We start from the raw sequence: 12,626 nt of genomic DNA, 5'->3' as shown, positions 1-12,626 counted from the left end.
ATCAGTTGCTGGTCGTCAGTGACTTCCATAGTATTTTTTTCCTACTGTTAAAGTCAATGTGGACCAGCAACTGTTTGGATACCAGCATTCTCCAAAATATCGTCTTTTCTGTTAAGCACATGAAAGAAATTAATAGAGGTTTGGGACAACATGTGAGTGAGTAAATAATGACAGAAATTAAATTTTAGGGTGAACTATCCCTTTAATGACAGTCGACAGCATGTTTAGTGTCCTGTCCCTTTAAGAGCTGCACGCATCTAATATACAGACACGCATCTGTTTCTCTCTTAACTATTCACTTTCATTTTAGAGATAACCAACTGAGTCTGTATGTAAACCTTGTGTGTTTTGACAGTATTAGCGCAAAAGATAAGTTAGCTGAGTAATCAGGCGCTGTTAGACAGGCTTTTTAGTTTGCGCGCTTTGGGTGTATGTGCTCAGAAAAAGCGCACATCAGACCAGTGGCAAGGCTAATAACACACGCAAATAATGTACTTTTGTTATTGCGAATAAGTACAGTGTCCTATGAGAGTAACTCTACCACTAAGTTAAGACTGAATGGATGTGGTGTTGTACAGCATATAGAGACGGCGGCGCCAGAACTGCAGCTGATAGAATGTGCGCTGTTGAATGATACTACGATATTTCTTCAAAAGCAGATCGTGGAGATATTTTTATGGTCCACAATCAAAAATCGTCATATCGCACACCCCTAACTGAGGGAAACACAGTCACGAGAGTCAGATTAGTCAAATAACAAATGTCTTTCAACTTAAAACCAATGAAACCAGCTGAGCTCAAACATACAAGCCTTTAACAGTGTGGTGGATAAATGAAGGATTTATCTGTCAGAGACCTCAAAACATCATCTACAGAAGAACTGGGCTCTCTCTCTCTCTGTGTGTGTGTGTGTGTGTGTGTGAGTGATTGTGAATGATAGAAACACCTGAGAACACCAACATTATGGGGCTCTAACTATCATTAAATAGCACCAGAAAGGGATAGTTCACTCAAACACGATCATTCTGTCGTCATTTACTCTGCCCATGTCATCCAAACATGCGTCACTTTCTGAAAAGAAGATATTTATAAGAACAACTTTGGACCCCACTGACGTCCATTGTACTGACAAAAACACTGAAAAGTTCTTTAAAATAGCTTTTGTGTTTTGCAGAAAACGTCACACTGGTTTGATGTGAGGGCGAGTAAATAATGAGAGAATGATGATTTTAGTTAGTTGACACTGTAAAATGTTATAATGCAATATTGAGTGCTGCTGGTTAAGTCAAAACATAGAGATATAAAATAGACACACTGCATCGGAAAAAGCATTAAAACAAACATTTGTTCATTCAGTCAGAGCAGATCTGAGAGCAACTGAGCATAATTAACAGTGGGAGTAATTGCCAAACAATGAGAATGACCACAGAATGAGACTCTGTGCATTCTGAACACAAACACACGCTTCATCTGTGAGTGACATTTGACAACAGCAGCAGCATCATTTCAACCCAGCAGAGAGAGCGAGAGCAGAAGAGCGTTACCTGTGTCCGGGAGGTCAGAGGCCATCTTCAGGACGCACAGCGTGGAAATACAGCAACACAGTAAGATGGGGAGGAGGGACAGTGTTCGGAGGGTTCGGGACAAAAGACGGAGGGAGGGGAGAGACGGACAGATCTGTTTTCTCACTAAACAAAAGAATGGAAAACGAAATGAACCATACCTTGGCTGTTTAACGTCAGGTGCGCCAGACCTTGAAGGAAAGAACAGAAAAAAAAGAAAGAAATGAAAAAAGAAGAAGGTCATAAAAAGGCACGGGAAAAAAGCAAGCATTGTCACAAGGTTGGACTGCAGTTTGTGACAGACATCCCGGGGCACACTCGGATGTCAAAGATCAACTCAAAACAAAAAGGGAAAAGAAAGAAGAGAGAGAAAATAAAGGCTGAAAAAACAAACGAACGAACGAACGAGTGAACGCTTCTTGAGTGAGGTGGGGATTGGGAAAAAAAGCATTTCATTCAGTGCAACCCCCGAAGGCCATTGCTCACTCAAATGCTTTTTTTCCCCTCTGGTCTTATGGAAACACACACACATACACAACTGTTTGGCAGAGTTCAAGAGCGTCTGGATTAGAGCGCTCGACGACACAACACTCACTTCTGTCAGAACAGAAACACCAGACCAATTCATCTACAACGGCTCCATTCGCACTCCAGCCACATCACCGTGTGACGATCCACCGCTTCATGAAGACAAACGCCAAACTGCTCGAGACTCCTGAGACTGAACCCGAGGCAAGACGGGTGAACAAGGTACAAGACACAGCATTAAGATGAACTGGATAAAGCCAGGCTCATAATTCTTGTTTGATTTTGATTTGATATTAGAGCTAAAGTGGATTTCTCTTTCTATCACTCCATAAATCAGAAAATACTCTCAACAGACAGAAAAAAAACCATTCACCATGCTTTTAAGGAATACAATTGTTGTATAAATGACGTATCAACAAACCCTTCTATAAAAACCCTCAAAATATAGATAGGAATAAAATTGTTACGTTTGGTGTGTGTAAGTGCTGCTGAAGTGGAGGAAAATAAACTCACAGTCTTTATGTATTTTCACCATGTTTTTGGGAATAAATGTTGTATAAACCAGTGTGAATGATATATGAACAAACATTGAAGTGGAGATGCAAATAGATATAGTGCAATAAAATAAACACTGTAATGTTACTCTAGTCTGAAACATCACGTTGTGAAATGTGTCCAAAATCTCAACATTGACCAGTGCTTGAAAAAAATCAAACCATAAACTTTTTGCCTGTAATGTCTTGCCTTAAGCAGAACTTTAATTATTTTCTAAATGAAAGGCTATAAAAAATATGTTTGCTCACACATTATGATCAAACCACAATAACCCTTCTGACCATCTAAAACTCACGGTTATGACCAGACCAATGCAAACACGCCAGGGTTTGATCCCAGAAACAAAACACAAATGTAATCATATGTTTTATTGAAGATGAGGGCGCTGTCCATGCGGACATCCACCTAAATTAGCTTCTAGTCACAGATGAATTGCAAAAATAAAGTGCAGAATTTGACTAGACATCAACAACAAATCACGCAGAAGCATCTGTTGCTACACAGAACAAGCTGAGTAAAGGCTGCACATTATTACTCCCGGTGTGTGACCCATCAGAGCCGACCTGAGGTCATTCTCCAGTCACCATCCACCTCATGATCCGTGTGATTGCAGCAAACTGGAGATGAAGTTAATAAACGTCTTCTGCAACACAAAAGGGTTTCTACATCCAACACCTTTAGAGGCATAAGACCACAAAACAACTACAAAAAAAAACATTCAGTGTTCGACACATTCACTGCATTTACATTCAACTAAACAACGCAATTTCGCAAGAGCAAGAGCTCTTTTCATGCAACATACGTGTCAAAAGTAACACGCTACTGTTGCCCACAAACCCTGGACTCAAACCAACCGTCACACAGACAGAATTAGCTGCAAGAACACAGCAGATTTTGAAAGGCAGCACTTTCATCCAGTGAGTGGAGAGCAAGTCAAGGACTTCCGGAGAAACTGGTCTCTTTCAGCGGAGCGGTGCTAATGGACAACACAAGCTGAAGAACGGCCACTCGCTAAAAACACTCGCTCAAACCCTTACCACTGTGTTTTAGCTGAAAGACGCTAACTGAACTTAGCACAGGTGTGTGATTCCCATCAAAACACTACAGAACTTCCTGCTCCTGTGCTAATCTGACCATTTTGACACCATTCTCCTGTCAGCATATTCAGACCGTGAGAGTCAAGTTTGAATCTGAAGTGGAGTCGGAATGAAAGGAAAGGGAATTTGCTAAACTGTAATTCAAAAAGATTCAACACAGCTGATGCATTCTGGGAAATGAAGTCCCATTGGGAAGTCTTTAAGTCTTGATTGGAAACAAAACATCTAATTCTTGCAATGTTTTTGAGATGATAGTATGCTGATTTAGTTACTGCTTTGACATGACTACTGAAACTAAGGTCTGTCTCCAGAATCACCCCAAGATTTCTGACTTGATTTTTAGTTGTTTGACCCCTAGAGTCAAGGTATGCATTCACCTTGAGAACTTCATCTTTGTTTCCAAATGCAATGACTTCAGTTTTCTCCTTGTTTAACTGAAGAAAGTTCTGGCACATCCAACTGTTAATTTCATCAATGCATTGGCAGAGGGAGTCAATGGGGCTGTAGTCATTTGGAGATAAGGCTAGGTAAATCTGGGTATCATCAGCATAGCTGTGATAGGCAATTTGGTTCTTCCTCATTATTTAACTTAGTGGGAGCATATCCAGGCAAAACAAGAGTGGTGCAAGAATTGAGCCTTGTGGGACTCCACATGTCATGGACATCCACTTAAGACTTATGCTCTATACTCACTATGTCCTGCATCATTCTGATCTTCCTCTACACATAACAACAGGCCACGCTGACCTTCTCCGTCCTGACCTCTCTTTCCTGATCTGAACTATTTAGCATATATCTGTATTGCTGCATTTGGGGTTCTCTGCCTTCCTTCTCAAACCCTGCTGCTTCTTACCAGCGAAAGTTCTTTCTGTCAGCTTCAGTTCTGCTGGGTTTCAGAGGGAAAAACATCCTAAACACAGATAATACAACACAACTAACCATATAATCACGTTTAGTTAGGAGAAGAAAAAACAATTAAGTGGGGGTTAAATAAACGTCAAAGTTTGTTTTAGGGATGTTTTTGAGAAGCGATAGAGGATTGTGGTGTTTTGCGATGTAAGCCTGAAGGAAAGCCAAACGCTGCTTGTTGAGTGGATGTTGATCTGTAATCTAATATGCATTATCATCTTGTCATCTAACATTATTGACACACTATTTTCCTATTTCGATATTGTGCAGTTGCTTTGACACAATTTGCATTGTTAAAAGCGCTATATAAATAAAGGTGACTTGACTTGACTTATCAAGATCATACTTGGGTCTAAAATTCTGTCAGCATTCAGAAAACACTCTGACGGCATATGCAGAATATGTTACCCAGAATTCCCTTTTGCCAACAAAAGGATGCAAAAGAGAGAAAAATAACGCGGCGATGACAGGATATGGAAATGCTGCTGTGCCGCTCTGAATCTGGCTGTCAAACCACTGAGAAGAAGAGCAGTAAAGTAACGCAACTCAGACGAGCTCAGCCAGAAAGTAGAGCAGCAAAAACAATTACCGTAAGTATGAATTAGACTCACATGGAGGACGGTGTCGATTATACTCTAAAATTACCATCAGTCCTCCTATTGCTGATGACTCAGAGCAGTGAATGGGTGGGAGTGAAGACCTCCGGTTTACAGGCACAGATGAAATCAAATCAGAAATTACATAAATAATTACATACAGAAAACCAAGATCAAATCAAATAAAAACCATACAATTAAAATATCATAAAAATATTATATAAAAATGTTAATATAATAATAATAATAATAATATGTCAAATATGTCAAATAAACAGAAACAGGATCAACTCACATAAAAAGTAAATATATATATTTTAATATTACTATACCATAAATAAAAAAGATACATATGATAAAATAAAAGATAAACAACAATACAAAATATAAATAAAAATAACAATTAAAAACGATGTAAAACATTAATAAAAACAATATAAATAAAACCAATACTAAAAACAATAAATAAATTCTACAAAGCTGTCAAATTATTTCATTAATGCATCAATATTAAGTACAAAAAAAAAAAAAAAAAAATTTAATAAAAAAAATTATAATTGCAGTTAAAAAAAATTAATTCCTTACAAAAAATATCAGGCCTTTTCTCTCGGAACATGCAACACAACTCCTTGTTCAGGCTCTTGTTCTGTCCAGGCTGGACTATTGCAATGCTCTCTTGTCAGGTCTTCCAGCCAGTTCTATCAAATCTCTACAATTAGCAAGATTAATCTTTAATGAGCCGAAAAGAATGCACGTCACACCTCTGTTGATCAATCTGCACTGGCTACTAATAGCTGCTCGCTTAAAATTCAAGGCATTAATGTTTGCCTACAGAACCACCTCTGGCTCTGCACCCCTTTACCTAAATTCATTACTTCAGACTTATGTGCCTCTAGAAGCTTGCGTTCTGCAAGTGAACATTGCTTTATTGTTCATCTCAAAGAGGCACAAAATCACTTTCACAGACTTTTTCATTAACTGTTCCCATCTGGTGGAATGACCTGCCCAATTCACTCTGAGCAGCTGAATCCTTACCCATCTTCAAGAAATGGCTAAAAACTCATCTCTTCCATCTTTATTTGACCCTCTAACTCCAGCACTCTCTATTCTAATTGTATTTGATCTATCTTCTTTTTATAAAAAACAAAAACAAAAAAAACACACATTTGACCCTCTATCAATTGCATATTTATTCTCTAACTGCTAGCTTTTCTTGTAAAACTAACACTAGCTTTCTTTTTTTCTATTCTATCTACTTGTTTCTTATCAAATAAATAAATAAATAAAACACTAGGTTTCTTTTTTCTATATTCTATCTACTTGCTTTCTTTTAAAAAAAAAAAACCTTGCTATGTGTACTGTGTTAGGCTAACCATGACTTGTTATAGCACTTGCATGTTGTTGCTCTTTTGTTGGTTTTGATTGCTTCTATTGTCCTCATTTGTAAGTCGCTTTGGATAAAAGCGTCTGCTAAATGTAAAAGTAAATGTAAAAAAGGCTCTTCCTCCAATCAGAGTGGTAGTTAATTCATTTGAGAATATTAGTCAACTGACAGTACTAGTTATCATGTAAATAACTATCTCTAAAAGGTCATCTCACACATAGGCGGCGCAGGAAGAAGATGGAGAGCTGTGATGAAGACATTTCCCATGTGAGACGACACACACACACACAGCGTCTCTGGCGGAGTTGGACTGATCTAAAGGAACGGAGCCAGTTGTAACAGGATCTGAGGAGGCTGCCGTCTGATTGGCCATATGGGAGCGTGTGGGAAAATGTCGCGGCCAACAGCGACACGGGAGTCCCGTCGCTTTCACATGTCTCGCAGAAACACAGCGGCCAAATTAGACGCCCGTATCAATGCCATCAACAGATTACCAAACCGGCCATGTGCTGCAGTCAACAGACTAATAATAGAGAGCGGAAGAGACTTTCACTTCCCTCGCTCTTATGCGCTTCATTCACCACTGCGCTGTTCTTATTATTCATACTGCAGCGGATCTCAAGCATCCTGCCAATAATTAAGACAACGATTCACAAAGCTGGCTTCAGCAAACCAAGCGTCGGATTGGCCGAATGATTGAGTGACAGATGGAGGAAGACTCATCATTTTGTCATTAAGGAGGATGTGCTTGGAAAGTCAAACGTGGCCTGCAGCTGCAGTACAGAGCTCACCGGTTAGTCTGGATCCACCTGACCACACATCATTCATCTTCATCATTATTATTATTGTTATTATTATTATTGCTGTTGTGAGAAGTTCTCAGCTCACATCTATCAAACACAAGTCCACCGCTGATATACTGGACAACACACGACATGAGTATTGACTTTACTTATTAATTACAGGCAAATCCATTTTTTATGCAATGGTCAATTTTGAGACATTTAGCTGTTTGCTTTTTTATGAACTGTTTTAACAAACTAGTGCACAGAAAATACACTTTTATGTGTTTATTATTTAATTGTATCTGTTTGCGTTTGATTTCAATTACAGTAGATATCGTTACAGACCATTTTCTCTAAATGAGTTTCTATCTCCACTTACAGAGACCAAACTCAGTTTTTACTCAGGGATTTCTTCATATAACATTCAACTGATAACATTTTAGTTCTTTCTGCTGACAGTATTTCCTAATTTATGGAGTGGTAAAAAGAGAAATACAAAATCTCCTCTGGAAAAACCTTTAACTATGACAACAAAATCAAACAAGAATTAGTGCATATTTAGTTAGATAATGCATCATTTGCATATTCAAACATATAATTAAAAAAAAACTTGTAATTAGTGCTGTCAAACGATTAATTGCATCCAAAATAAAAGTTTTTATTTACATGATATGTGTGTACTGTGTATATTTATTATGTATATATAAATAGACACACATACAGTATATATTTTGAAAATATTTACATGTATATATTTATATTCATATAATTTATATTATATATAAATATATTTCATATATAAACATAACATATTTTTCTTAAATATATACATGTATGGGTGTGTATTTATATATACACATAATAAATATACACAGTACACACACATATACTATGTAAACAAAAAGTTTTATTTTGGATGCGATTAATCATTTGGCAGCACTACTTGTAATACTATATATATTTGCATTATTAATGTATTCAATGTGGAAGTTTGGTGAGATCTATTAGCTTTTTCTTTTTTTTTACCCTGTTCACCTGTAGCGTTCTGCCTTAATTAGATTTAAATATTGTTAAACTATAAAATCAAGCAAAGGCAAAGCAGAAGCACTGTTGTTTGGCAGATCAGAACACAAATGATTTGCATCTGCTCGATGACACCGCAGTGATTTATTCACTATTAAGTGACCTGGAGGAAAGCGCTTCTGTGAGACAGAGGAAACGCAGCAGATCAGCGTCCAGAAGAAACCCTTTCCAGATGAATCCATTCATGCTGAACTGAAGAGCTTTAATAATTCAGGACGGTTTCTGAGGGAGGAGATGGGAACTTCTCATAACATATAGTGCACGGATGATAGATGTGCGGCGCTCCTTTCCTCGCCTCCGTGTCGTTAATAATTAAAGCGGGTCGCGGCTGCTATCTGAAGCGGCTGTTAAACACAGCGAGCGGGTGTTTTTACGGCCCTCTGTGATGAGATGTTTGTGAGGTCCATCATTATCAGCTGCAAACCAACAGGAATAACTGGCATCATTCATATTTCTGCCGATCGCACACAGATAGGAGCCCATAGATGCGATCTAGCGCCATCAGACCATTACAGTTTTTACAATCATTAGGACACACTTCTCAATACTTAAGTAATTTTTTTAAAACAGTTCTCCTGTCCAAATTTCCGCTGGGCACAGCAGTTCATTTCACATTCGCAACTCATAAACTCATAAAACACTGACCTAAAAACCACTATCAACAAGAAGAATTATACAATGTTTGCTTTTCTAAATATTTATTCACAAATAAAGAATAAGACTATCTATTCACTGCAGTATATGTTACATAGTTCAAGTTTGCATTACAGTACAAAAAATATTCCTATGTTTTCCCCCTTTTTATAGATGGTAATGAAAATTAAAAACTAACACTTGTGTAGGTTTTCAACTATATCAAATTCCTTTGCATTTTTTATTTTTAATTAAGAATTTATTACAATATTGCATTACTGTAGCAATGTAGCAAATTTCTGTCTTATCATTTTGCTAGGTTTTGAATTTAGGCTTAACAGTTTTGTAAAGAGTATGTAAACAAGCTTGTAGGCACATAGAAACATGCTGTTGTTTTGAGTGAGAACAGAATTCACTCACAGAGGCAGCTGTTGTGCTCACCGTGTGAAGAGTTTTCAAAAAAGTGTCCAGTATTTAGAGATGTGTCTTAGCAAATGTAAAAAAAAAAAAAACTGTAGTAGTGAATACAGCAGAGAGAGAGAAAGAGACTGAGACAGACACATATCAAGTCAAGTCAAGTCACCTTTATGACCTGCTTCTATCATCTGATCGTGGTTGTATCTCTTTATTAGTTCTACTGGATCTTAGTGCTATGTTCGACACTATCGACCACAACATTCTTTTAAATAGACTAGAACACTGTGTTGGCATTAGTGGAAGTGCATTAGCATGGTTCAAATCGTACTTATCTGAAAAGCCATCAATTCGTAGCAGTGAATGAAGAGGTATCATATCGATCACAAGTGCAGTACGGAGTACCTCAAGGCTCAGTACTAGGGCCGTTACTTTTCACGCTTGACATGTTACCCTTGGGAGATATTATCAGGAGACATGGTGTTAGCTTTCACTGTTATGCTGATGATACTCAGCTCTATATTTATTCACGGCCCGGTGAAACACACCAAATTGAGAAACTAACGGAATGCATAGTCGATATAAAAACTGGATGACGAGTAACTTCTTACTGCTAAATTCTGAAAAAACAGAGGTGTTAATTATCAGACCTAAAAACCCACATGTAATAACCTAGAACACTATCTAACACTTGACGGCTGCTCTGTCGATTCTTCTTCATCAGTTAAGAACCTAGGTGTGCTGTTTGATAGCAATCTTTCCTTCGAAAAACATGTTTCTAGCATTTGTAAAACTGTGTTTTTCCCTCTCAAAAACATATCTAAATTGCAACGTCAAATGCAGAAATACTAATTCATGCGTTTATGACCTCAAGGTTAGACTATTGTAATGCTTTATTGGGTGGTTGTTCTGCACGCTTGATCAACAAACTACAGCTGGTCCAAAATGCAGCAGCTAGAGTCCTTACTAGAACCAGGAAGTATGACCATATTAGCCCGGTTCTGTCAACATTGCATTGGCTCCCCATCAAACATCGTATAGATTTTAAAATCTTGCTAATTACTTCTAAAGCCCTGAATGGCTTAGCTCCTCAGTACTTGAGTGAGCTCTTATCACATTATAGTCCTCCACGTCTTCTGCGTTCTCAAAACTCTGGCCATTTGATAATACCTACAATATCAAAATCGACTGCGGGCGGCAGATCCTTTTCCTATTTAGCACCCAAACTCTGGAACATTCTACCTAATACTGTTTAGGAGGCAGACACACTCTGTCAGTTTAAATCTAGATTAAAGACACATTTCTTTAACCTGGCTTACACATAACACACTAATACACTTCTATTATTCAGATCCATTAAAGAATTGTTAGGCTGCATTAATTAGATCAACCGGAACCGGGAACACTCCTCATAACACATGATGTACTCGTTACATCGTAAGAAGAATGGCATCTACGCTAATATTTGTCTGTTTCTATTCTGTTTATCAGTCCGTGTCCGGATCAGATGGTGGATCGGCGCCGGGAGATGATGTATGTGGCCCTGATCATCAGCGGAGGCCGGACACCTGGATGAGCCTCGGGGACATATCCCCAGTCACCGTAGCCACCCGATCCGGTCCGTATCCAGCCCAGATGGTCACTGCAGTCACCAGATCCAGTCCGTATCCAGATCAGATGGTGGATCAGCACCGGGACACCGAGATGAGCACCAGAGACAGATCCCCAGTGAGGACCCCGTCACTTAGACAGCCATCGGGAAAGACCACTGGAACCAGTTGAGCCCTTACAATCTGACTTTGCTGCAGTTGGAATTGAACTGCTGGTTCGTTTGGTCAGAGGAGAACTGGCCCCCGACTGAGCCTGGTTTCTCCCAAGGTTTTGTTCTCCATTCTGTCACCGATGGAGTTTTGGTTCCTTGCCGCTGTCGCCTCTGGCTTGCTTAGTTGAGGACACTTCATTTCCAGCGATATCGTTGACCTGATTGCAAAGACACTATTTAAACTGAACTGAGCTGGATGATGACATCACTGAATTCAATAATGAAATGCCTTTAACTGAAAGCACACTGAACTTCGCCCAATTTACTTCACTATAAAACACCTAAAAGTTTATGCAAAAAAAGTGTGAAATTGAATTTAGTGCATTAAAAAAATTCTAACAAGACAAAGAAGTTGGCCATTTTATTTCAAATATATTTGTAAAAATATCTTTCAGATGTTGCAGAAAAATAACACAAACGTCTCCAGCGATCATGTATTTCTGCTACTCTAAACTGTTAATAAGCTGGCAAAAGTTCACAGTTCTGCATCATTACACCAGAAAATGGCAACAAGCGGCTGTCTTTATGCGCGAGTCATTGAATCATTCATTCAACTGGTTCAGTCAAAAACAGTTGTATAAATTAGTCAATTAAACCTTTATTTAACTGATTCAAACAATTCTGACTCTCTTATACATCATAATCTAAATGTAGACATAATTCAACAACCATAATTTAAAGATTAGACAGACAGACAGACAGACAGACAGACAGATAGACAGATAGATAAATAGATAGATAGACAGACAGACAGACAGACAGACAGAGACAGACAGACAGACAGACAAAAGACTCACTGACATAAAATAATAAAATGCTCCTTTGAGTCTCTCAGGCAGAGAAAAGCAATTTGCCTCTATTGTAACAATAATTATATAATGAAATTGAAGTAGTTCAGTGAATCGTTCAATGTTTCACATTTTCCTGATTAAAGCAACATGCGCTGTATTTTGGCTGGTACCTTCGGAGCGGAGCGGCTGAGGAGGAGAGATTGCTTACGCTCGTTTCATCTTCATTAAAGCGCTCATAAATAAGTTCAGCCTCCATCTGCTGTCGGAGGATTTTCAGCGTTTTTCTCATCTGCGTGTGAAACCCAACACATCAACCTACGGCAGAAAGCATTACTTCATAAAACAAACGATCAATTAGCCCAGCGCATTTATTACAGTGTGTGAGACTGTAAACGTGGAGTGAGGCTCTCAGCGATGCTATAGCTCCAGCATCACATGCCGCTCTCTCATATAATATTGATGCTGAG

At 38.4% G+C, this 12,626-nt stretch overlaps 1 protein-coding gene across 3 annotated transcripts in view; it reads right to left on the bottom strand.

Moving 5' to 3' along the window:
* Positions 1 to 12,626, bottom strand: part of nrxn2b (neurexin 2b) — a 711,451-nt gene that overhangs the window by 515,490 nt on the left and 183,335 nt on the right. Inside the window, exon 4 of one of the 3 annotated variants that reach the window (XM_079427101.1) lies at positions 1,724 to 1,753. The exons of 1 other annotated variant lie outside the window; for it this stretch is intronic. In XM_079427101.1, coding sequence (XP_079283227.1) covers positions 1,724 to 1,753 — 30 coding nt within the window. Of the gene's footprint in view, positions 1 to 1,718; positions 1,754 to 12,626 lie in introns of all 3 variants that reach the window. One more of the 3 variants, XM_079427102.1, reaches the window with a different exon arrangement.

The sequence above is a fragment of the Barbus barbus genome (assembly GCF_936440315.1).
Source record: "Barbus barbus genome assembly, chromosome: 1".
Lineage (NCBI taxonomy): Eukaryota > Metazoa > Chordata > Actinopteri > Cypriniformes > Cyprinidae > Barbus > Barbus barbus.
The sequence above is the reverse complement of the archived record's forward strand: the minus strand, read 5'-3'. Positions and strand labels throughout refer to the sequence as shown.